Source organism: Balaenoptera acutorostrata, chromosome 11, assembly GCF_949987535.1.
Source record: "Balaenoptera acutorostrata chromosome 11, mBalAcu1.1, whole genome shotgun sequence".
Classification (NCBI taxonomy): Eukaryota; Metazoa; Chordata; class Mammalia; order Artiodactyla; family Balaenopteridae; genus Balaenoptera; species Balaenoptera acutorostrata.
The window spans coordinates 22647789-22675640 of NC_080074.1; the positions used below are offsets into that span (position 1 = coordinate 22647789).

The 27852-nt window shown below is 36.2% G+C and overlaps 1 protein-coding gene across 10 annotated transcripts in view; it reads left to right on the forward strand.

Moving 5' to 3' along the window:
- ANKS1B (ankyrin repeat and sterile alpha motif domain containing 1B) overlaps positions 1-27852 on the forward strand; it is a 1183808-nt gene that overhangs the window by 525152 nt on the left and 630804 nt on the right. For all 10 annotated transcript variants that reach the window (XM_007165834.3, XM_028166489.2, XM_057556581.1 and 7 more), the window contains one exon: positions 24310-24490. In XM_007165834.3, coding sequence (XP_007165896.2) covers positions 24310-24490 — 181 coding nt within the window. The remainder of the gene's footprint in view (positions 1-24309; positions 24491-27852) is intronic.

Consider the following 27852-nt stretch of genomic DNA (forward strand, 5'->3'; position numbering starts at 1 on the left):
TTTGGGCTCTGCCTCCCCGTGCCAGCCCACCCCCACATAGATGCCATTTCACTCTGCTCAGGGTATGTCACACACCGTGCAGTCCACCCTCCTCCTTACCTTCTGTGTGCTCTGACTCTCTGCTTTGGGCTGAGCCTTGGTGAGTCCCCTCTTCACTCTGGCATTGCTTTGACTCTTCACCCCAGCTGCCCTCCACACACTGTGAGATGTGTGACACCCAAGCCAGCCCTCTCCTCTGTGGGGCTACCCTCCTCACCTTGTGTAGGCTTGGTCCCCCAATGCCAGATTCTCCCCCTGAGTGGAAAATGATCTTTTTACACTGTCAACCTGATCATGTTATTCACTTTGTAAAATACTCCTAAGATGCTTATTACCTCATGGTAACATCCAAACTCCTCAGTAAGGCATTAATCCATTTATCTTCTGGTACTGTACTACTCTTTATGACTACCATCCCCTGCATGCAATCACACTAAACTCTTGCAACTCCTGAAAGGAAACTTGTTCTCTCACACTTTCTGATACAGTCTGGAATGTGTTTCCTTCTTTCTATTCCTAGTTAACATCTACTCTTCCTTCAGGATAAGATCACCGAATTAATCCTTCCTTACTCCATCTCCAGTGAGATGCGCTTATCCATTCATCCATCTCACTCATATTTGCTGAGTGAGTGCTATATACCAGACTTCATGCTAGGTACAGGAAATATAACAGTGAGTAAGACAGAAAGAGTTCCCTGCCCTCAAGGAGCTTATATTCCAGAGAAGGTCGGTACACAATGATCAAGTAAACAATAAATAAAGAATGTAATTTCAGATCGTGATAAATGCTATGAACTAACTAAACAGAGTAAAACAGAAGTTGGAGGAGTAACCAGTACTTTAGAACAGAGAAGGCCTCTCTGAAGGTGATATTTGAGTTGGAACATGAATGAAGAGAAACAGCCAGCCATGCAAAGAGTCAGAAAGAGAATGTTCCAGGGAAAGGAGATATTGATACAAAGGCCCTAATGATGAGATGAACTTGTGATAGAGGAACAGACAAAAGGCACGTGTATTAGGGGAAAGTGCTTTGAGATGAGGCTGCAGAAAATGGGGAACCAAGTAGGTCTTTGTAAAAATTGTAGATTTTACTCCAAGTGCAATTAGAGGCCATTGAAGGGCTTAAGCAAGGATGTGACATGATTTCGTTTACATTTTTAAATGAAATAGAGAGCAAGCAGAAGTAGGGGAAATAATTCAGAGGTTTTGTAGTCATCCAATAGAGAAAGTGCAGTTCTTGGATCAGGGTGGTCCAGTGGAGGTATAGAATAGTGAATGGTTTTGAGACACATTTTCAAAGTAGAACCCAAATATTTGCTGTTCTGTTGAATTCAGGGGATATAGATGTGAATCAAGCATTTCTCGGTTTATGGCTTGAGCCACTGTGAAAATCATGGTGCTATTTACTGAAATGGTGAGGTCTAGGTGAAATCAAGGGATTTTTGTACAATTTGTTTTGTTTTGGTGTTGCTGGGGGTGGGGAGCAAGAGTCCAAGACTGATTTTGGCTGAATAAAGTTTGAGATACCTTCTAGATGTCAAGTAGATAAATGTAAGGTTTTCTAGTCCTTCCACTATGTTCCTTAAGCATTATGTGTTTACTTCCATATTATTTTTATATGGGTATTATAAGAGTCTATTTATGCAGCAAAAAAGATGAGAAAATTTTATGAAACCATATTAATTACCTTACTATTTATAAAAGCAAAAATTGCAAATGATCCCCCGCTAGTCTGTGAATTTTTTCTTCTTTGATTTTTGGTGTTTAGCAGAGAACTTGACAATAAATATTTGCTGAGTGGACTCAGGGATAACGATGTAATTTAACATGACTTCTTAGGAAAGTTGTATGAGACAGGTGCCAAACCATATTGCTATTTTACTTAAGATTATTTTTCCCTCAAATATTTCTTGAATATCAGAAAGACACTTTAAAACTGTCTTACATCTTCCGTTGGATTCCATAAAAAATACAACAAAGATATCAACACAAACAGATATCTACATAATAATTGCAGTTATACATGAAATAATAAATTAAGAGGATCATTAGGTTAGTGAAAACATGAGAAAAGACTATTTTAGATAAGTTTAATTACATAAACACTAGGCAATACACTCTAACAAAATAGTGACAGTGATTAATAGCAACTTTAGAAGAGATGTTTCTTATCTTCTCATCCTTACACATCCTCTTTCTCTTTCTGTCAGAACAGTTACAAATGATTGGCTCAGCAGTCATTTCTCTATTAACTAACAAAATGTTTGAAATGATAGAGACACTGGCTGTCAATATTTCAAACTTAATCTTAGAGACACTAGCATTTACTTAACATAAAAGCCTCAAAAGTAATCCTGAAGGAAAAGGTAAATAGTCTTGACTACATAAAAATTAAAAGCTACACTGCATCAAATATCCCAATTAAAATAGGAAGCAAGTAGCAAATGAGCTAGAGATATTTATAATAAATATAAACAAACTGTTAATACTCTAATAGGCGAAGCACTCTTACAAGACCATAAAGAAGACTAATACGTCTATGGGAAAAAACAAAGAATATGAATAGATGATTCAAGAAAGAAAAAGATGAATATCTAATAAACACAAGGAGAAATGTTTAACAGCCCTACATATCAAAGAATTTCAAAATTAAATTATAGCATTTTAGATTAAAAAATGGTTAAAACTTTTTAAAAAATGAAAATCCTATGGGACTTTCCTGGTGGTGCAGTGGTTAAGAACCCTCCTGCCAATGCAGGGGACACGGGTTCGATCCCTGGTCAGGGAGGATCCCACATGCCGCGGAGCAGCTAAGCTCGTGTGCCACAACTACTGAGCCTGTGCTCTAGAGCCCGCAAGCCACAACTACTGAGCCCGTGTGCTGCAACTACTGAAGCCCACACACCTAGAGCCTGTGCTCCACAACAAGAGAAGCCACCACAATGAGAAGCCCGTGCACTGCAACGAAGAGTAGCCCCTGCTCGCAGCAACTAGAGAAAGCCTGCATGCAGCAATGAAGACCCAACGCAGCCATAAATAAATTAATTAATTAATTAATTTTTTCAAAAAAGTTTGTTGTTTAAAAAAAAAAGAAAATCCTATGGTGAGTGTAAGGTAAAGGCATGTGGTATAGGCATTCTCATAAACTAATGGTGGAAATGTTTCTATAAATCTTCTTGGTAATGTGAATCAAGAGCCATAAAAAAAGTTATTCTATTTTTAATCTAGTAATTTCTCATCCATACCAATGAAATGCTCAGAATGAGAGAGAAATCTGTAAAACATATTCATTGCAGCACTATTTTAATAGCAGAAATTGGAATGAAAATTTTTCTGTTTGAATGTAAGATAGAATATTAAAAGATTAAATTATTTTTGAAAACTAATTTAATCACATCAGGAACTAACATGGTAACTCTAAAAATATAAATTTGTTAACTGTAAAATAAACTAGAGTCTGCTTCTATTGATTACTTGCAAATTTGTAATAAATGTGTGTTCATATATGTGTGTATAAGTATGTATATAAAATGAGTGGTTTAATTTTTTCTTTATTCTGTGTGTGTATGTGTGCATGCATGCATGTGTGCACACATTGTTCACATCTGCTTCTGCAATCTGTACAGGAGAAAAAAATTATCCAAATCAAACAGGAAGTGTAAAACTCAGATTGCTTCTTCTAGTGCTACACCATTTTTCCTAAGCCTGTTCATTCACTCCCTAGCCAAAAAACCCTTAAAGTAGGTTTGATCGCTATTGCTTGATCAAATGTAAAGCCACAAAACTCACTAGGCGTTTATGACCAGGCCCCTGTCTGTTTCTAGCGTGACACCTTGAGCCTCTCTCCTCTTCTCTTCTCTCTACACCCACACCCCCATCCCAGCTCTAGGGTCATTTTATTTCCTCCAAAGCACCATGCTCTTTCCAAACATATGTCATGTTTCTCCTCCAAACTCTTCCATTCTCTATTTTTTACTCCTTGGTCTGGCTTTTTACCTTTTACTCATTCTTTAGGACTCCACTTAGACATCCCTTGCTCAAGGATGCCCTCTCTGACATCCCGCAATGAATAAATGCCCACTGTCATCTCCTCATTCCTATACGTGAAAGGTACTCTACAATTTTTTGTTGAAAGAATGGCTAAAGAAGTTGTCAGAAATAAGCTTTGTGAGCCTAAGAATATTTAGTCTTCAAGAAAAAGTTTAAAGAAGTGGATAATTGAAAAAACTCTAAATGTAACAATAACTCAAAGTTGTCTTTAAACGGTTCAAAATTTGATTTAACTCATGTGCCTGTACTCTCTCCTGTCACTATAATTTTTTTTTCTGAATTAACCGCTCCTGTGTACTGGAATGTTTATCATGATACTTTATGAATTTTTAAGAATAAGCGACTTCTCCCACTCCCACCCTAAAAACTATAAGCAGTTTATTGTTGTCCATCTTTTTACCTGACACTGAATTTGAGGGTTTGGTTTTTTCAAAAATTGTATTGTTTTTAATCCATTTAATCTATTTTGCTCGTCTTCAGCTTTGAGTTATTTGGGAATATATATGTATTGAGTGCCAGGTCATCTAGTGACTAATTTCCTTACTCACTCTGCTGTCCACATTTTAAAACTCTTTTAACAAGCGAGCTTCACCAAAATCAAGCAATAGTCATTAAGTTACAGAAGCAAAATTTTGTGGAAATCTAATCTTACCTAGAGAAATAGTACATGAAAATTAGTGTTGTCTGATGAAGAGCTTGTAACTAAAAATATGCAGTGTGATGTGATGGAAAGAATACTTACACTAAGAAATGCATAAAGAAAAAGTCATCCCTCAGTTTTAATTACCAGTAATAATTAGACTTTTTCTACACACATATATTAATTTAAAAAATTTATGTCATAGTGTGTATATTGCTTTGTAATTTATTTTTCAACCTAAAGGATATATCCTCAGATTCTTTCATGACATGAAATATCATTTTTAATGCTTGCTTATGTGTCCATGATTGGTTAATTCACCAAAATGTTCTAATCTTATATCAGGAAAAACATATTCTTTCATTTGTTTCCTTGCTAGATAAAGTACAGTCTATAGGGCATGCTACTGGTGATAGATACTCTCTAAATCCCTTTCCTTCTTCAGGGATCTTTGGATGGAAACTGTGTCAAGGATGGGAAATTTTCAATGAGTTAAGAAATAAAAATAGAGACAGACTCCACTGCAGATGAGGGTCTCTTTTCCTCTGGCACTTTTGCTAAGGTTGCTGGTCCAGGAGTCCCATGGTTTCTGAGGCCAACTTCACTGTCATGCCTGGAAATAGCTTAAAAAGTGGCCTTTGAGGACAATGTCAGCCCAAGCATCTGAGGCAAAAGAGAGGATATCATCATTAAAGTCACAGGAGACAACTTGGTCTTTAGTGTAGCCCAGGGTGCCCTCCCTTTTAAGGGGTCCCTCTGGCATCTGCTAACTAATATATTCTCCAGGTCAGATCCTTGATAAACATTGTGACAGTCGGGACTTGTAAGGTCATGCCATCAGACATGGATCAGCTTATCCACAGCCTTGGCAGTGTCAGTGGTCAGTGGATGCAGTGATGATATTTTGGGCAACACTATAGCCATCATACAAGTTTGCCATCCTTGGACTTACATGGGCAGTGATAGCATGGGCTATGGTCATTGGTCCCTTCACAATGCTAAAGTTGTTATAAATGACCTTGGCAGGGGAGGCAAGCAAAGCAGTTGGTGATACAGAAAGCATTGCTATCAACCTTGAGGGAGTTATCACAGTTCTTATGGTTCCTTATAATCACAAACACAGGGACATTGATAGAGTGGCAGAGATGATGACCCTCTTGGCTCTGCTCTTTAGGTGTGCCTCAGTCTTCTCCAGGGTGTGAAGATACCAGTGAAAACCACCATATACTTAGCACAAGCATTATCCTTTTTTCTGTTGTTGGGATCTTGCTTCTGGAAGATGGAGATGGGCTTCCCGTTTATCACACAATTTTGGTTCTCAGCCTTGATCATGCCCTTCTACTTGCATAGAAGAGTCATACTGGAAAGTGAAGAAGATGTAGTCTATAAAGGGTCACAAGTGGTGATAATATCCATGGCACATTATAGTTATATAGGTTCTAATGTATTTTCCAGATAATCCTTCCTTAAGATAGGACAATGTTTGATGACATGGGAGATTTTAACACTGCTACTACTAGCACAATTAGAATATCCCAATCATTTAAGAAAGAAAGAAGAAAATGAGGAAGGGAAGGAAAGGAGGGAAGGAGAGGGGAAGGAGAAGGAGGAAGAATAAAAAAATAATAGAAAAAAGCAAAATAAAAATAAACATTATAAAATAAGATGACAGAAGTGAGACTAAACAGGGCAGTTACATTTAGGAAATGTAGCGTTAAAGAGTTCCATTTTGAGAAGAGATTGTTGCATCAAAATGCAAACTCTAAAGTACGATGTTTGAAAGTGACACATATTTTAGAAAGTAAAAGAAAAATACTAAAAACTTAATGTGGAAAAAGCATTTATTATGTGCAAAATGAAATGCAGTTGTCAAAAAATATTTAAAACAGACAAAGTAGAATTCTAGATAAAATGCATTAGGAGCAAGCAGAATTTTTTATATTGATAAAGTACATAATCCATAATAAACATATAACAATCACAAACCCTATTTCCCTGCTTATAATATTACACTGAAATAAATACGCCTCCCTCAGGTAGCAACTAAAATGTCACTTCCTTAAATAAGCTGTTCCTTATACCCCAAGTTAGATTAGATCCCTCATTCTTTGTCTTCCTAGCACGCTCTAGTTTTTCACAGCACTTTTCACCTTTCCACTCCATGTCTGTCTTGTTCCCTAGAATATGAGGTCTATGAGGGAAGGCACTGTGTCTGTCTTTTAGTCAGTATTGCTTGGTACTCTTTAACCTGGTAAGTGCAGAAGATGATAGAGCCAAGCATGAGCTGTCCCAGCAGAGAAATTATTTTCCACTGATTTTTCTCTGTGTTCAGTGAGCCACTGCATCAAGGAACATTGATACCCAACTTTATGTCTTGTTTGGGTTCAAAATGTATCTAATGACCAGCTTCTTTCTCCAAAGTTGCTATCTGGTGCATGCTATTCAAACTCCTAACAGCCTCCTAACTTTCTTCTTGATAAAGTCACCACTGAGGTTCCTGGACCTCCTAATAAATACCATCCTTTATAAAATTGTTTATCCACAGGGGAGTAATAGAGATTATTGGGAGTGTGCTTTCTCCCCAGCTCCATGATCCATCAGGGCCTTGAGTCCTCATTCCTCCAAATCAGGGATGGGTAGCTGTTTAGAGAAGTTCTACCAGGGCCTCTGTCACTTACTTCCCATCAGAGACCCCCCTGACAGCTTTCTGCTTTAGGCACTCCTTACGGTTTCCAGAACAGCTATTTTAAATACTGATAAAATAAGTCTATGTGCTGTATTTTCTTCCAAACTGACTGACTCCCCCTTTCTCTTAAACACTCACTCTGCAAATGGTAATGTATCAGTGGGGTCCTGCCACTGTCCTTTCCATTTAATTTAGTGATTCTGCCAGTTATTAAGAGATCTGTATTATGCTTTAACTTATCAGTGTCTTCTTTCAGTCGTCTCATCTATGCTAAATGTTGCAGTAAGGGAAGACAACAAATATTTATCAGTCCTTTACTCTGAAGTGGGCATTATCTTAGTGCTTCATTTACATTATCTCAATTAATCCAGACGATAATTATATTATCCCTATTTACATATGCAAATACTGAACTGTAAATACCAGCACTAGGATTTGAATCTAACTCTGCCTTGCTCCAAATCCCATTCTGTCTTTTTAAAATGTTTTATTTTAATTTTGGGGGGCACACCACGCAGCATGCGAGATCTCAGTTCCCCGACCATGTACTGAACCCATGCTCCCTGCAATGGAAACAAGGAATCTTAACCACTGGACTGCCAGGGATGTCACCCATTCTGTCTTGCTAATAGGTGTCTATAAGTTTTACCCATAGGAACTAGCAGGAAACATACAGGCACTTTTGAATTTAGGACGCTAATGAATTGAGTGCTCAATTTGCTCATTGATATAAGGATGAAGGAAGAGATTTTATAGTTATAGACCATATCAGAATTTAATGCTTTTGTTTCTTTAAGGGAACTCCAAGCAAAGTTTATATATAACTCTTGCCAATTCTTGATTATTTAGAAATTGGTTACTAAGTTTATGGGTTTTAAAAAATACTCGCTTTATATCCATATATTCCTTCCTATCAGCCTTTCATGTATTCTTTTGCCAGAGATGGGACAGGGAGAAAAGAAAAACTTTTATTAATGTGCATTTTGATAAATATTTTGAAAAATACTTAGCACAAAAAGGAGTTGAAATTTTTAGCTAAAATTAATTTGAATGCTAATCTTCCTTTAAAAAAAACTCTATCATCCTATGACATAAATTCCTATAACACTGATTACGTTTTATTCCAAGGGAAGTTCTATGTACTTATTCTTAAAACTTCATGTCATCTTAAATTCATCCATGTAAGTACTTGTTTGTCACATCTTTCTGGTTGAAACCTTAACTTCTTTCTCCCATCTACTATTTATTTACTTCTTGGTGATAACGCTCATGGCAGTTGCTTTTACAAGTATCCTGGGGAAAACGTTCTTTTAGGATATCATTTACTTACCAAACAAACAAAAAAAAGCATTATTTTTATTATATAGAAAGACATTTTGGGCAATTATAGAGAAAAGGTAGCATGGTGTAATGTGAAGTGTATGCATTGCTTTGAAGTATTGAGAGAGCTAGATTCTAAAACTGTCTTTGAAATTTAGAGTGTCCTCTGAGAAGTTTCAATTTCCGCATCTGTAAAATGTGGTAAATAATATGCACTTTAGTAGAGCTATTTTGGTGTTTGCAGGGAAAAATATGTAGGATACCTGGCACAATGTGTATTTAATGAGAGCTACTATTAGTAAAGTAATGATGTAAATTAAGAACTAAAAAGCAGAATAATTTTTGTTAGAATAAAATGCAATGCATACCACACCTTTATTTGTTAGCATCAAGGCTTGGCCCCACCCAAGAGCCTATAGGCTCCAGTGGTAAGATGCCTCAGTCCAAAGAACTAACTGGGCAGAGACACAGCCCCACCCATCAACAGACAGGCTACCTCTGTACATGCCCCTTGACATGGCCCTGCCACCAGAGGGCCAAGACCGAGCTCCACCCACCAGTGGGCAGGCACCAACCCCTGCTACCAGGAAACCTCTAGACCAGATTTACCCACCAGGGGGCAGACACCAGAAGCAAGAAAACTACCATCGCACAGCCTGCATAATAAGCCTGCAAATACAGGCCAAACCCTACCCTAGGACAAGCTGACCCCTGGCCCTTGGGTGTTGAAAAGGGAGTACACTACTGGGACCCATTGACTTCTCCTACAGAAGGCCACTTCTCCAAGGTTGAGAAATGTAACTAACCTACCATATACATAAAAGTACAGATAGCAACTTAGACACAATGAGATGGAAGAGAAATATGTTCCAGATGAAGGAACGAGATAAAATCCTGGAAGAAGGACTAAGTGACATGGAGATAAGCAGTCTACCTGAGAAAGACTTCAAAGTAATGATCGTAAAGATGATCCAAAAACTCAGGAGGAGAATGGATGTACAGAGTGAGAAGTTAGAAGTTTTTAACAAAGAGACAATATGAAGAACAACCAAACAGAGTTGAACAATACAATAACTGAAATGAAAAATACACTAGTAGGAATCATTAGTAGACTAAATGAGGCAGAAGAGTGAATCAATAAGCTGGAAGACAGAGCAATGAAAATCACTACCACAGAATGGAAACAAGAAAAAAGAATGAAAAGAAATGAGGACAGTTTAAGAGACCTCTGGGACAATATCAAGTGTGCTAATATTTGCATTATACGGGTCTCAGAAGGAGAAGAGAGAGAGAAAGGGCCTGAGAAAATATTTGAAGAGATAATAACTGAAAACTTTCCTAACCTGGGAAAGGAAACAGTCACTCAAAGTCAGGAAGCACAGAGTACCATACAGGATTAACCCAAAGAGGGACACACCAAGATACATTGTAATCAAAATGACAAAAATAAAAGTTAGAGAATATTAAAAGCAACAAGGGAAAAGTAAAAAATAACATTTCGGGAACTCTCATAAGACTGTCAGCTGATTTTTTAGCAGAAACTGCAGGCCAGAGGGACTGGCACGATATATTTAAAGTGATGAAAACGAAAAGTCTACAAACAAGAATACTTTACCCAGCAAGGCTCTTGTTCATATTTGATGGAGAAATCAAAAGCTTTACAGACAAGCAAATGCTAAAAGAATTCAGCACCACCAAACCAGCTTTACAACAAATGCTAAAGGATCTATTCTAGGCAGAAAAGAAAAAGCCACAACTAGAAACAAGAAAAATTATAAAATGGAAAAGCTCACCAGTTTAGGGTTAGGGTTAGGGTTAGGCAAACATACAGTAAAGGTAGGGACTCATCCACACACAAAGCTAGTAGGGAGATTATAAGACAAAGTAGTAAAATCATCTGTATCCATAATAAGCAATTAAGGGTTACACAAAACCACTAGATGTAAAATATGATACCAATAACAGTAATCGTGATGGGATGAGAGCACACATGTGGGCTATTTAAAATGCATTTGAAATTAAGAAATCAGCAACTTAAAACAATCATGAATATATAGAGACTGCTATATAAAAACCTCATGGAAACTGCAAATCAAAAAACTATAGTAGATATACACACGGAAAAGAAAAAAGGAATTGAAACATAACACTAAGGACAGTCATCAAATCACAAGAGAAGAGGACAAAAGAAGAAAGGGGGGAAAAAAGACCTGCAAAAACAAAACCAAAACAATTAACAAAATGGCAATTAACAAGAATATACATATTGATAATTACCTTAAATGTAAATGGATTAAATGCTCCAACAAAGAGACATAGAGTGGCTGAATGGTACACAAACAAGACTCATATATATGCTGTCTCTAAGAGACTCACTTCAGATCTAGAGACACATACAGATTGAAAGTGAGGGGATGGAACAAGGTATTCCATGCAAATGGAAATCAAAAGAAAGCTGGAGTAGCAATACTCATATCAGACAAAATAAATTTTAAAATAAAGATTGTTATAAGAGACAAGGAAGGACACTACATAATGATCAAAGTGTCAATCCAAGAAGAAGATCATATCAATCATAAATATATATGCACCCAACATAGGAGCACCTCAATATATAAGTCAAATGTTAACAGACATAAAAGGAGAAGTGGAGGACAATAATAATGGAGGACTTTAACACCCCACTTACATCCAGACAGAAAATCAGTAAGGAAACACAGGACTTAAATAACACATTAGACCAGATAGACTTAATTGATATTTATAGAGCATTCCACCCCAAAGCAGCAGAATACACATTCTTTTCAAGTGCACATGGAACATTCTCTAAGATATATCACATGCTGGGCCACAAAGCAAGCCTTGGGTAAATTTAAGAAAATTGAAATCATATCAAGCATCACTTCCAACCACAACACTATGAGATTAGAAATCAACTACAAGAAAAAAACTGCAAAAAAAAAAAAAATACACAAAAAAACCAAACATGTGGAAGCTAAACAATATGCTACTAAACAACCAATGGATCACTGAAGAAATCAAGGAGAAAATCAAAAAATACCTAGAGAAAAATTAAAATAAAAACACAATGATCTAAAACCTATGGGAGGGACTTCCCTGGCAGTCCAGTTGTTAAAGACTTTGCCTTCCAATGCAGGGGGTGTGGGTTCAATCCCTGGTTGGGGAGCTAAGATCCCACATGCCTTGTGGCCAAAAAACCAAAACATAAAATGGAAGCAGTTTTGTAACAAATTCAATAAAGACTTTAAAAATGGTCCACATTAAAAAAAAAATCTTTAAAACCTATGGGACACAGCAAAAGTAGTTCTAAGTGGGAAGTTTATAGTGATACAAGCTTACTTCAGGAAACAAGAAAAAGTTCTGATAACATTACACCGAAAGCAACTAGAGAAGAACAAACAAAACCTGAAGTTAGTAGAAGGGAAGAAATCATAAAGATCACAGCAGAAATAAATGAAATAGAGACTGAAAAACAATAGAAAAGATCAATGAAACTAAAAGCTGGTTCTTTGAAAAGATAAACAAAATTGATAAACCTTTAGCCACACTCATCAAGAAAAAAAGGGAGAGGGCCCAAATCAATACTGTCAGTAAAATCGGAAATGAAAAAGAAGTTACAACTGACACCACAGAAATACAAAGAATCATAAGAGATTACTACAAGTAACTATATGCCAATAAAATGGACAACCTAGAAGAAATGGGAAAATTCTTAGAAAGGTAGAATCTCCCAAGGCTGAAGCAGGAAGAAATAGAAAACATGAACAGACCAATTACCAGTAATGAAATTGAATCAGTAATTTTAAAACTCCCAATAAACAACAGTCCAGAACCAGGTGGCCTCACAGATGAATTCTACCAAACATTTAGACAAGAGTTAACACCTCTCATTCTCAAACTATTCCAAAAAATTGCAGGGGAAGGAACATTTCTGAACTCATTCTGTGAGGCCACCATTACCCTGATACCAAAAACCAGACAAAGATATCACAAAAAAAGAAAATAGAAGGTCAATATCACTAATGAACATTGATGCAAAAATCCTCAACAGAACACTAGCAAAACCCACAGATCAATCATTGTGATATACCACATTAACAAATTGAAGAATGAAAATCACATGATCATCTCAATAGATACAGAAAAAGCTTTTGATAAAATTCAACATCCATTTATGTAAAAAAAAACCTCCAGAAAATGGGCATAGGGGGAACATACCTCAGCATAAAAAAGGCTATATATGACAAACCCACAACTAACATCATACTCAATGGTGAAAAGCTGAAAGTATTTCCTTTAAGATCAGCAATAAGGCAAGGATGCCCACTCTCGCCACTTTTATTCAACATAGTTTTGGAAGTCCTAGCCACAGCAATCAGAGAAGAAAAAGAAATAAAAGGAATCCAAATTGGAAAAGAAGAAGTAAAACTGTCACTGTTTGCAGATGACATGATACTATACAAAATCCTAAAGACACTACCAGAAAACTACTAGAGCTCATCAATGAATTTGGTAAAGTTTCAGGATACAAAATTAATGCACAGAAATCTGTTGCATTTCTATACACAAACAACAAAAGATCAGAAAGAGAAGTTAAGGAAAGAATCCCATTTACCATTGCATCAAAAAGAATAAAATACCTAGGAATAAACCTACCTAAGGAGGCAAAAGACCTGTACTTCAAAAACTATGACACTGATGAAAGAAATTGAAGATGACACAAACAAATGGAAAGATATGCTGTGTTCTTGGACTGGAAGAATCCATATTTTTAAAATGACCATACTACCCAAGGCAGTCTACAGATTCAGTGCAATCCCTTTCAAATCACCAGTGGCATTTTCCACAGAACTAGAATGAAAAATTCTAAAATTTATATAGAAATATGAAGCACCCTGAATAACCAAAACAATCTTGAGAGAGAAGAATAGAGCTGGAGGAATCAGACTCCCTGACTTCAGACTATACTACAAAGCTACAGTAATCAAAATAGTATGGTACTGGCACAAAAACAGACAAGTAGATTGATGGAAAAGGATAGAAAGCCCAGAAATAAATCCATGCACTTATGTTTAATTAATCTATGACAAAGGAGGCAAGAATTTACAATGGAAAAAAGACAGTCTCTTCAATAAGTGGTGCTGGGAAAACTGGACAGCTACATGCAAAAGAATGAAATTAGAACATTCTCTAACATGATATACAAAAATCCACTCCAAATGGATCAAAGACTTAAATGTAAGACTGGGTACTGTAAAAACTCCTAGAGCAAAACATAGGCAGAGCACTCTTTGACATAAATTGCAGCAATATCTTTTTCGATCTGTCTCCTAGAGTAATGAAAATTTAAAAAATAAACAAATGTGACCTAATTAAACTCAAAAGCTTTTGCACAGCAAAGGAAACCATAAACAAAACAAAAAGACAACCCACAGAATGGGAGAAAATATATGCAAACAATGCAACCGTCAAGGAATTAATCTCCAATTGGTAGGAATTATAAATTGGTGCAGCCACTATGGAGAACAGTTTGGAGGTTTCTTTAAAAACTAAAAATAGAGTTACGATAGGCTCCAGCATCCCAGCTCCTGGGCATATTTCTGGAGAAAACAAATCTGAAAAGATACATGCACCCCAATGTTCATAGCAGCACTATTTACAATAGCTAAGACATGGAGGCAACCTAAATGTCCATCGACAGCTGAATGGATAAAGAAGATGTGGTATATATACACAATGGAATACTAGTTAGCCATAAAATAATGAATAATGCCATTTGCAGCAACATGGTTGGACCTAGAGATTATCATATTAAGTGAAGTAAGACAAACAGAGAAAGACAAATACCATATGACATCACTTTTATGTGGAATCTAAAAAAAGTGATATGAATGAATTCATTTACAAAGCAGAAATAGACTCACAGATATAGAAAACAAACTTATGGTTATCAAAGGGGAAAGGTGGGGTGAGGGATAAATTAGGAGTTGGGATTAACATACACACACTCTCTATATAAAATAGATGAACAACAGGGACCTACTCTGTAGTGAAAAGAACTATATTTGGTATATATATATATATATATATATATATATATATATACTGAATGTATATATTGAATATATATATTGAATCACTTTGCTGTACACCTGAAACTAACACAACATTGTAAATCAACTATACTTCAATTAAAAAAATAATGAAACAAAATAAAATTGGATGAGAGAAAAACTAAACACTGTAAAAGCAATCTAATTAGAAAATGGACAACAGACATGGAGAGACATGTCACTGCAGAGGATATACAGATGGCAAATAAGCACATGAAAAGGTATTCAAATTTATTAACAGATAAGGAGAAGCAAATTAAAATAACAATGGGATGTCACTGTACTCCAATCAGAATGGCTAAAATCAAAAGTAGTAACAACACGAAATGCTGGCAAGGATATGAATGGTACAACAAATCTGGAAAACAGTTTGGCAGTTTCTTAAAGCATTAAGCACATTACTACCATACTACCCAGCATGTGCACTCCTGAGAATCCATCCCAGCTATATAAAAACTTATGTTCACCCAAAAAACCTGTGCATGAATGTTTATAGCAGCACTATTCCTAATACTTGAAAACTGGAAGCAAACCAGATGTCCTTCAGTGGGTTAATTAAAGTGTGGTACATCCATAACATTGAATACTACTCAGCTTAAAAAAAAAAGAAGCTGTTGATACATACAACAGTTTGGATGAATCTCTAGAAAATTACTATGCTGAGAAAAACCAATCCCAAAAGGTTACATGCTGTATGATTCTATTTGTTCATCATTCTTGGCATGACAAAATTATAGAAATAGAGAACAGATTAGTGGTTGCCAGGAGTTAAGGAGGAAGTGGGAGCAGGAGAGAAGTAGGTGTGGCTATAAAAGGGCAACAGGAGGGATCCTTGTGGAATTGTTCTTTTTCTTGGCTGTATCAATGTCTATATCCTGGTTGTGATGTTGTACTATAGTTTTGCAAGATGTTAATTATCTGTGGGGAAAACCGGGAAAAGTGCACATGCAGTTTCTCTGTATTATTTCTTACAACTGCATGTGAATCTACAATTATCTCCAAACCACTAGTGTAAAAATTTAAGTTGTGAAAATAAAAGCAACATGCACCTTTATTTGTAAAAATATTTTCTTTCACTCACACAGTAATATGAACTTCCCATTTGGGCTGCTCAGAACCTGTCTTCTATAATCCATTGCATAATTAAACTCCTGCTGTTCTTAGACTGAAATAAATCATTAAAAATTTGTTTTAAAGAAACTAAATTTGGGAAATAAAGCTGGCCTTATTTTTAATTTTGGACACATTTGAATTTGACTTGAGCATCTTTGAAATACTAATGCATAGATATTTGAAATGCCTAATTCAAAAAATACTTTTTGCAAGATAGTCATGACTATTTTAATGCTGGGGGAAGCTTCTATAAGAATAAACCTCATGGTTTAGAGATCAAAGGCTCTCCAGTTCTTCAGTGTCTACACTGACTCCAGAGCTACTTAACACTTTTATTGAATAAAACTAGAATAAAAATCACAGCTTTTATTACCCTTTCATGGCTGCATGTAGTCTTTCCAATTAAAGTTTGAATACGTTGTATGACAGGGGTCAGTTTTCTTACCTGAAGATAAGAAGTTCTATATCTTTAGAAAAAGTCTTAACCATATTAACTATTATATTCATGATACAAAATTGTACCCCATTTTAAAGTTTTTTTCCTTTCACTACAAAGAAAGAAAAATATAAACTGTTTCCAATTTGCATGACATCTATAATAAAAAGTTTAATAATATCTACCCTTTACTGAGCTATCGTCTGCACTCCCTCAAATCCCTTCTTTATACTGTTTTAAAAGTGATCAAGACAGAAAAATATGAGAATTCTAACTCAATATGTTGAACTGATCCCAACTATTTGCATCTTCTCCACCCTTACATGCAATTCAAATGGTAAAATAAATATAAAAATAAGAATAAATCCATAGCAGTGATGAAAAGCAGGGAGTGATGCTATTAGAGGCATTTGGGAACTTTTGAAAGATAAAAACAAATGGCTGAGTAATATTCCATTGTACATATGTGCCACATCTTCTTTATCCATTCATCTGTCGATGGGGAAGGGTAAGCTGGGATGAAGTGAGAGAGTGGCATGGACTTACATACACTACCAAATGTAAAATAGATAGCTAGTGGGAAACAGCCGTATAGAACAGGGAGATCAGCTTGGTGCTCTGAGTCCAGCTAGAGGGGTGGGATAGGGAGGGTGGGAGGGAGACGCAAGAGGGAGGAGATATGGGAATATACGTGTACGTATAGCTGATTCACTTTGTTATACAGCAGAAACTAACACACCATTGTAAAGCAATTATACTCCAATAAAGATGTTAAAAAAAAAATGGTGTTGGTTTTAGGCAGGGATTAGTCCGGACAAGTAAAACACCTCAACAGCTTATACATGGAGCAATTGACTTTATTTTCCTACCACATGTTAATAACTCTCTCAGTAAGGTGAAGTCAGGTGAAGCCCCTACTGTGGGAACTGGAGTAGGAGAGAGAAATGAAGCAGTATCCTAGGTAAACAAAAATGGTTTACCAAGAACACCAGATATTTGAGGAAAATTAGCAACCAAAAAGAGAGGAACCAAGATCAACAAATAAAGTAAATGACCTCTGAGAAAAACAAAAATTAATGCCAGAGAAAGATTGTAATCAGTTTCCTCAGAAAGATTTGGGAGATGATTGAACTCAGTAAATTAGGAACAGGTCATTTTTTAATGGAAAACAAGTTATTTTTTTAACTTGGAAAATAAGAAATGTTATTGAAAATTAAAAATAGGATCATCGTACCTAAAGTCATAATAATATGCCTAAATGTTTCATGCCTTATCTAATTTGTTCTGATGTATTCCCCAGAGCCTAGAACAGTGCCTGACACATGGCTGATGGTCAGTAGTATTTTTTGAATAAATTATAGAACACCAAATAGTAAAATATCCCAGAATATAAAACAAGAAAGATCAAAGAGATTCAATATCCATTTAATATGAACTCTAGAAGTAGGAGAAGAAGCCACAACAGTCATTAAGAGAGTGGGTACTAGCACAGGAATAGATCAATGGGAACACAGTAGAGTCCAAAAATGTAAACCCAGTCTATATTTGGAAATTTAGTACATGATAAATGTGGCATTTCAAATCAGTAAAGAAATAAATGATGGTATTGGGACAGTAGGCTATCATTTGGTGGAAAAAATACTTAGAATTAAACTTTTCACCATATACCATATACACAAAATATTTCAGGTTGATTAAAGTTCTAAAAGAAAATACTCCTGGTCTAGCTTCCCATTTTTACCACCCCACCTCATCCCCATTTTAAAAAGTATAAGAAGGCATCTAATTTTATTGCCACTGACTTAACAGGACATTGTTTTGTGTTGATATAATTTATCAATGGGCCAGTGTCTAGGAAGTCTGTCATCTCCATGTATTTCTACTGATGCCACTTGCTAATCTTCTGACATTCAGCTGTTTTCTCTGGGAACTCATTTTGAACCTTGGTTTTGCTTGGATAATTTAATACCGCCATTGACTTTTGTTAGCACCACTTTTTCTTTGTGCTGACACCACTGTATCCCTGTAGTCAGTCCTATTTGACATTTTTTTTAGGAGGTTGATGAGGTCCCTTTATAATTAAATTAAGTGAATTCAAATGATTTAAAATCCACTTAAATCCAAGTAAGTGGATTTTTTTAAATGTCCATTAGTTTAAATAATTTGAAAATAGCAGAGGAAACATAGAAGTGGATATTTGAAACTTAGGTTTCAATCCAGAGAAAATTTGGAAGTAAATGTACACATTACCTAAATCTCATTCTAGTTAGGAATTTTGTGTTCTCATTTTATTCATATGTGAATCATATCTGTCTGGGTTACAGTAATGTCATGAAATTCTTAATATTGCATCAGAATGTTATATTTCATTTATATTTTGATACAACATAAAGATATTCTTAGGAACTTGGTTCTGACTGATGAAGATAATCCAAAATAAGGGTAGAGGATATGTGCTATCCTGTATGTGACACCAGTAAATTCACACATTAGTCCCTTTAAGGTAATAACTAAGATGGCGCTGGCTTCATTGATGTGGGACCAATGCAGTCTCAATAGGCCCCACGCTAAGAAGGGCCCTATGCTTGGGGTTTAATGCTCTTGCATAGCTGTCTAAAATTCTTAATTCTTATCTCTGAATTTGTATTTTGTAAGTGAAGTCTGTGGGAAAATGGAGCATGTGCTGGGGCTTGGAGCCTTGGCTCATCTGTGGTCCCAGCTCCCGCCATCTCCCCATATTACTAGGTAGGATTCTTGGCCACCTGACCCCCCCAACCCTAGTGCTCCCAGCCAGCCCACCAACTGCTGATACAGCACTGAGACCCTGAGTGTGGGGATGGTCAAGGTTGAGTGTATGTACTGAGTTGCAGGGCAAGACCCCTGGGTGCCTGTGAGGGTGTCCTCTCATCCTGTAAGTGTCCCTGTGCCCAAGGGAATGCAACAGTAAGTGGCAAATAAAAGCACCATGACAGATCTAGAGAGAGACCATGGAATAAAGGAAAAACTTTTTTCCCTGCTTTTGGAACAAAGAGCCCCACATTTCCATGTTGTACTGCGTCCAGCAACTCCATCTAGCTAGCCTTGACTCACAATCATTCATGTGTCCACTCAGTTTCAGGTCCTCAGAGATATTCCCTAATCACTGCATAGCAGGGTTCACCAACCTTTTCTGTATGGGACCAGAGAATAAAATTGTTTAGGCTTTGTTAGTCATATGGTCTCTGCTGCAACTATTCAGCTCTGCTACAATCGCATGAAATATAAGTGAATGAGTGTGACTATGTTCTGATAAAACTTTATAAACATTGAAATTTGGGTTTTATATAATTTTCACCTGTCACTAATATTATTTTTCCATTTTTTTCAACCATTAAAAGATGTAAAAAATATTCTTAGCTCACATGCTTTACAAAAATAGTCAGAAGCCTGGGTTTGGCCCATGATCTATAGTTTGCTATCTCTAGTTAAGTAAATATGTGTGGGAGCAAGTCCTTTGGAAGCTAGGGAGATATGAGTGCTGGACCACGGAGGCAGGGGAGATATTTTAGAGGCCCCACTTATCTTACACATTAAAACTTGGCAAATTCCATTTGTAATTTCAGTGAATTTGTGAAAACACTTTTTTTTTTCTTATACTGAATGACTTAGCAGGATTCCATCAGAATAGATTTTTTAAAATAGAATATATTAAAATGAAAGTTTAAGCAAATATTCCAGACCCATCCTCTTTTATCTCCATTTTTAATATCACTACCATCTCTTTATTCTTTTCTCCCATTGCTATTATTTCCCCACACAGATATCTCTTTTTTTTTTTTAATAAATTTTTATTTATTTTATGTATTTATTTTTGGCTCTGTTGGGTCTTCGCTGCTGCAGGCGGGCTTTCTCTAGTTGCGGCGAGCAGGGGCTACTCTTCATTGCAGTGCGCAGGCTTCTCATTGCGGTGGCTTCTCATTGCGGAGCACGGGCTCTAGGCGCGTGGGCTTCAGTAGTTGCGGCACATGGGCTCAGTAGTTGTGGTTCACGGGCTCTAGAGCACAGGCTCAGTAGTTGTGGCACATGGGCTTAGTTGCTCTGCGGCATGTGGGATCTTCCTGGACCAGGGATCGAACCCGTGTCCCCTGCACTGGCAGGCAGATTCTCAACCACTGCGCCACCAGGGAAGCCCCCAGATATCTCTTTTTAATTCTGCCTCTGTGCTTTGTGTTTTGAGGCACCATCTACTTGTCTCTGGATTTGAATACATGAACATTCCTTCCAATCTAAGCCCTTCGTGCTAACTACTTATGTAATTGTGAGTAAATCATTTAAGTGAGCCACTGCATTCTGTGCTAGTTAGGATAAGTAGTTCTAGGGCCACCACAGACAAACCCAGAATCTCAATAGTTTAACATAAAGGATGTTTATTTCAACTTCTCATAAAGCCCAATTTGAGTTGAATGACCCTCCTTCATCTTGCAACTACATCATCTGGAGAGTAAGAGAGGGATGGAGAAGGCTCACTTCTACTAACAGATCAATCAGTCAGTTACATGGCCTCAACCTAAATGCACATAAGGCTGGGAAATAAAAGGGAACCTAGCTTGTGGTTTTGTTGAGCACTAAAGTGATGTGTAAAATGATCCCTTAAAACAGGGGTTGGCCAACGTTTTCTCTAAAGAACCAGACAGTAAATATTTTAGGTGTTGTGGATAATATGGCCTATGTCACAACTTCTCAAATCTATCATTGTAGTGTTGAGAGCAGTCATAGACAATAAGTGAATGAATGAACATAGTATTCCAATAAAACTTTATTTTCATAAACAGGAAGCAGGCCAGATTTGGACCACAGGCCATAGTTTGCTGATCCCTTTCTTAGAGCATGACTAACATATAATGATTCTCATTTTTCATCATCTCAGATGCTCAGAGAACTTTGGGCAATGACTCCTCACTGCCTCAATGTTCCTTAAGCTGGCTAATGATAACCTATAGGCAGTTCTGAAGAAGCAAATAAGAATGAGGTCAGATGATCACTGATCAATGGTTTCTTCCCTTTAGAATTTCCATTAGCCTGTCTCCCTTCCTCCAGATATGTTATTTGAAGCTATGATACAGTGAGATCATAGTACTCTGTTCAAAGAAAGAAAGGGAAATATCATGTAGATTTGCATAACCATATAGACTAAGAAGTCTATTCTGAGTCCCGATAGCATCCAAGCATATATCTTGTGTACTTCTGGTATAGGAGTGTATACATTTGTATTTCCCACAAAAATAACCTTATCATTTAGCATCTACCCAATCGAGAAATCTATGAGTCACCCTAGACTCCTCCCTTAAAATCAACCTACACATCCAATCAGACGCCAACATCTAAAGAGCTATAACCACATTAGCATCTCCTAAAAACATCTGCTATCTCCAACACTGTTGCAACTGCTTTACCTCAGGACCCCATTATGTCTTGGCTGGAATTCTATAACATCCTCCTAATTAGTCTCCCTTCCTCAAATTCTGCCCTTACCTGTTCATTCTCTAAACTGCTAAAATGATTTTACTGAAATACAAACCCAACTATGAAACCCTCTTGCTTAGAAATCATCCAGTGGCTGCTTAAAATATTCAGGTTAAAGACCAAACTCCTTAACATGGCATTAGAGCCCTTTATGATTTGTCCCCCTGCAACATCCAATATCTCACGGCTTGAACCCATCACTACCTTCGCATACTCTGCTCTACAGCCATACTGAACTGTTTGCAGTTTGCACTTTCCTTCTCCCCATCCTCTTTTGTTTGCCTACCACCTCTGCTTCATCAAGAATCAACTCAGCCATCAATCCACCTGCTTGTGTAAGCCTTTCCTAATCCCCTCCGTAAAGTAGAGGTTCACCTTTTATATTTTGTGTACACTTATCATGACGCTTATCACTCTACTATACTATACTGACACATAATCCTTGGATTGCTTGTCTCTTCCCTCATGCACCATCCCTCCTCCCACTTCAAGTCTATAATCACCTGGAGAAGAGGGACAATGGCTTACTCATTTTATTCCTATCATACTGCTTACCAAGGTATCCACAATTTAGTATACACTCAGCAAATATTTGTAGAATAAATTAATGCAGAAGAATAGTTTGTTTGCTTTCATGATTGCATAACAAATTGCGCTTTTCATGCATTTAAAACGTTGGGTGGTCAAGGTTCAGAAACATGTATTTAAGACACATAAGTAAAGGAGTCATACATATCAGTTGGCTTGATCCTTATAATGTTTATGAGAAGGAACATTATATAAATTTGGTCTGTTGCCTTTATACAAAGTAAAACAAAAGCAAAACACAACACAATGAAACAAAACCACAATGATGGACATACCTGTGTTTCCATTGCAGCCAGTGTCATATTCCATGCCTTTTAATTGCTGTTATATAGTAGAAAGAACATTGAATATGAATTGAGATTCAGTACCCCCAAGGAGAGACATTTCATGAGAAACCAAGTCTGACATTGAACCCCAGTCTTTCATACTTCAAAAGCAACTGAGTCCTATGTGGGTACTAATTTGAATTTCATTACTGAGTTCATGTGTTGTAATAATAAATGACTTACCCTCTTGTATAACCATATATATGCCTTTCAACCTCTCCCATAAAAATAGTGCAATGGTGAAAGTATAAAGCATATTATGATAATCTGCACACCTTATGTAAAAAAAACTCTGAAAAATACATTTCAGTATCATTGTCTATTTTAGATTATAGACTAAGTGATGTGTACTTTGAAAAAAGAACATGATGAGCTGGAAGAGACAGGGTAACTTGAATATTCTGCAGGAAAATAATTGTGGAATTCAGTGATAAAATTAACAAGTATTTTAGGGCAGTGAAAGTGTTAGTAAAACAAAAGTTTATTGTACTTTGGGGAAAGTAAAGTATAATAAACTCTATTACAAAGAGATTGTAGTTAATCTCTTATCAAGTATTACAAGAAATTGTTAATATTTCATTAATAATGAATAAGAGGAATAAAAAGTAAGAAAACTTGGATTAATTCTTAGGAAATGTGTACAATCCTGAGAGCCAAAAGGACTGCAGCTTTTCTGAAGGATGATGTTTGAAGCTCTGCTAAGCAGGAAAAAAAAAAGTGAATATAATTAAAATTGTGGAAAAAACCAGAAAACTGCTATAGGGAACAATCCATTACTGATAAAGGGTATAGATTATATCTGCTGTTACTCCATGATTTTACCTTTTGTGTTTAAATTGACTTTTCTTGCTATTTGGGGATTAATTTAAATCCTTAAAAAAGAAAATCAAAGTCCACTACAAATACCAAGTAGATTCTTAGATCCTGGAAAATGTTCTATACAACTTTACTTAATTCTAATGATAAAATTCCAGCATATGGTACTTGGGGACAATATCTAATGCCACCAATTCCTTGGACTATATAGAGAATAAAAAAAAAAAAAGGAACTGCCTTAATTATGCTTCAGTGTTGTAAGGGCCCTTTTATTATTAGATTCTATATCCTCAGAGTCTGGCAAATGCTAAGTCCTTAATAAGTATTAGTTGAATGAAAGGTGACTCAAAATTGCAACATTCTGAATTGATCATTAAGAGAAATTCTGCACACTGTATTTTTTCAGTCTTCTGGGAAAATCTAACAAAAAGTCTAACTTATTTTATCAACTATGCCATGATATTTTTTCATTAAACAATTTTTTATTATTTAACTAATCAAGGGATTATTTAATGACTCTCTGTAAAGCACAAGTATATTTTATATATAAAAAACACAGTTTAACTGAAAAAAATCACTTAGATTAAATTGATGGGGAGATTGGGCTGAAGATGAATATGATCATATTAATACTCTCATCATGCTCATTTATTTTAGCCTAAACAACGAACATCTATTGTGTCTTCTCTGGATTTTCATCGAATGAATCACAACCAAGAATATTTCGAAATCAACACATCTACAGGGTGTACAAGCTTTACTTCCAGCCCTCCTGTTAGTCCACTCACCTCTTCTGTGGCAACCACAGAAGTCAAGAACGAGGGAACTGGCCGTACAGGTAAAGCAGTTCATTTATGCAGCTATATTTTTTGAGCTTTTAAAACCAAAGCCTTTATGAGTTAGGGGACTTAAGAGGGATCTTCATATAAATCTCATTGTGTTTTTCGTTCACCTACATGTGTGGCAATGTAGAGGCTTACCATTTTTGTCAGAGTGTGGTATAATATTCTTCTTGAATACACTAATGGCCTTTCAGTAGTTAGATATTAAAGATAGTGATTTCATGCCAGGACTTTAATGGTACCATCCAAAATGTGTGGAGAAATGTAATCATCATCATATTTTCAGGTCTGACCTTTAAACAGAACCAAAATGTAACCTTTTAACAGTTGAAATGGTTTCGAATAGTATGTTACTATGGTTTCTTAATGTAATATGTCACCTCCATGTTACATCAAAACTTTTAGAACAGACTGATATTTAGTAATAATGTGGAAGGACAATGCTGAGTTGTTTTACATTGAAAAGTAAAACTTTTAATTTCACAAAATAAAATGTTTAAGGTGGGCATTTATCTACTTAAAAAAGTAGCATTTCATTATCTTACACTTGGATGGTTTGTTATACATTGTATTTAAGCACCTGAATATAAAGGCATTAGCACATGGTATATAATGAAAGAGAACAAGTTCCTGAGTCAGTTCTGTCACTGATTTGCTAGATATTTTCCATCAAACCACTTAACTTCTCTGATCTTTAATTTGCTCCTCTGAAAAGGGGAAATAATATCTACTCTCTGGGTAGTTGTAGTAATAAATGAGCTTATTTATGTGAAGCATTTTGGAAACTATGAAAATTAATATTCTTATTTAGTATTATCATTATTGTTTAATATTATTTTTTCTTCTTTAATATTATTTTGTTTGAAATCTGTAGTAATTTTAAGATAAGAAGAGCCTACTGTACATCTGTACTCATGCCAAGATGGCTGACTTTTTCTTGACCTAAAAGTATAATCTAAGTTAATGGGTAAATCTACTGTTTATTTTATAAATGATTGCATGCACAAAAAATTAATCTTTATAAAAATGTCAAGTGTTAATAGAACAAAGACTAATACATAACAACCTCACAAACGAATTGTATGCTGCAAAACACTTCGAATAAGTGACCCAATGAATTTATTATAACAGAGAGCCATTTCAAAAGTAGCCTGAATTATAATTAAAGCTTCCTACTTGTTAGGCAACATATTATGTAATCTAAGTATCACTTAAGAATCATCAGAAAAAGGTGGGTAAAGGGGGAGACCTTTGGAGGTAGACAGACTTGGATGATATGAATGGGTTAGCATTTAACTAGAAAGATCACCTTAGTATTAATATGTAGCAGATAGATTTGAGTTGAGATGAGATTGGAGGTAGGGAGGTAAGGAGCAGCAATGGAAAATATAAATGGATTTGAGAGATACAAGGAAAGAGTTATCAACAGGTCATGGCAACTGATCAGAGGTGTGATGGTGAGGAAGAAAAGTTCAAGGAAAGCTCTAAAGTTTCTTGCTTCAGCAGATGAGTCAAATCTGACTGCCATTTGTTGAAATAGGGAATATTTTTAGATGAGAAGGAAGAGAGGGATGGGTCATGTAGGACCTAACATAGGCCATTTTAAGAACTTTGGCTTTTACTCAGGGTGAAATGGGGAGTCATTTCAGGTCTTTCTGGAGAGTGACATGATGTAACTTCTATTTTATGAAAATTACTTCAAATCTTGTGTTGAGAATGGACTGGAGAAGGAGGATAAGTGTGAAAGCAGGAAGGCCAGTAGGAGGTTATTGTAGCATTGCATTAAGATGAGAGAGGAAGTCAGCTCAGGTCAAAGGCGAAGCAGTGGAGGTAGAGAGAAACTGAGGGATGTTGGATGTATTTTTTAAGATTGAGCCTATAGGATTTCATGATAGAGTAGATGTAGTGCATGAGAGAAAGAGAAGAATTAAAGAAAACTGCAAGGTTTTTGTCCTAAACAATTGTAAAAATGGTTTTTACTGTCATCTAACATGAGACAGGTCCTGGGAAGAGCAGATTTTGTGAACAGGGAGAAATACCAGTTCATTTTTTTTAATTGAAGTATAGTTGATTTACAATGTTGTGTTAATTTCTGCTGTATAGCAAAGTGATTCATTCTTTTTTTATATTTTCTTTTCCATTATAGTTTATCATAGGATATTGAATATAGTTCTCTGTGGTATACAGTAGTACCTTGTTGTTTATCTATTCTATATATAATAGCTTACATCTACTAAAATTAACCTCCAACCCCATCCCTCCCCCCCCAAACACCCTCCCCCTTGGCAGTCACAAGTCTGTTTTCTATGTCCGTGAGTCTGTTTGTGTTTCATAGATAGGTTCATTTGTGTCATATTTTAGATTCCACATATAAATTATATCATATGGTATTTGTCTTTCTCTTTCTGACTTACTTCACTTAGTATGATAATCTCTATTTGCGTACATGTTCCTGCAAATGGCATTATTTTGTTCTTTTTTATGGCTGAGTAGTATTCTGTTGTATATAAGTACCACATCTTCTTTATCCATTCATCTGTTGATGGACATTTTGGTTTTATCCATGTCTTGGCTATTGTGAATAGTGCTGCTATGAACATAGGGGTGCATGTATCTTTTTGAATTAGAGTTTTGTCTGGATGTATGCACAGGAGTGGGATTGTTGGATCATATGGTAACTATTTTTTGTTTTCTGAGGAACCTCCATATAGTTCTCCATAGTGGCTGTACCAACTTGGATTCCCACCAACAGTGTAGGTGGGAATGAACTCCTTTTCTACCAGGAGTTCATTTTAAGTTTGAGATATCTATTAGATATCTGAATAGCTGTGTCAAGTAGGCAGCTGAAGTTCCAGTCTGAAGACAAAAAATGTGAACATTATCATTACATAGATGATATGGAGTAAGTGTAGATAGAGGACTGAAACCTGAGCTTGATGAAAAAGGTGATAAAAGGCGACAACAGCAAAGGAGTGTGAAAAGGAACAAGGTAGGAGGACATCTTCTGGTGAGTGCTGTGTTATGAATTTATATGAAGAAAGTTATTAAGAAGGAGGGAATGGGAGGGGACATTCAAGATGGTGGAGGAGTAAGATGTGGAGATCACCTTCTTCCCCACAAATACATCAAAAATACATCTACATGTGGAACAACACCTACAGAACACCTACTGAAGCCTGGCAGAAGACCTCAGACTTCCCAAAAGGCAAGAAACTCCCCACATACACGGGTAGGGCAAAAGAAAAAAGGAAAAACAGAGACAAAAGAATAGGGACGGACCTGCACCTCTGGGAGGGAGCTGTGAAGGAGGAAAAGTTTCCACACACTAGAAAGCCCCTTCACTGGTGGAAACAGGGAG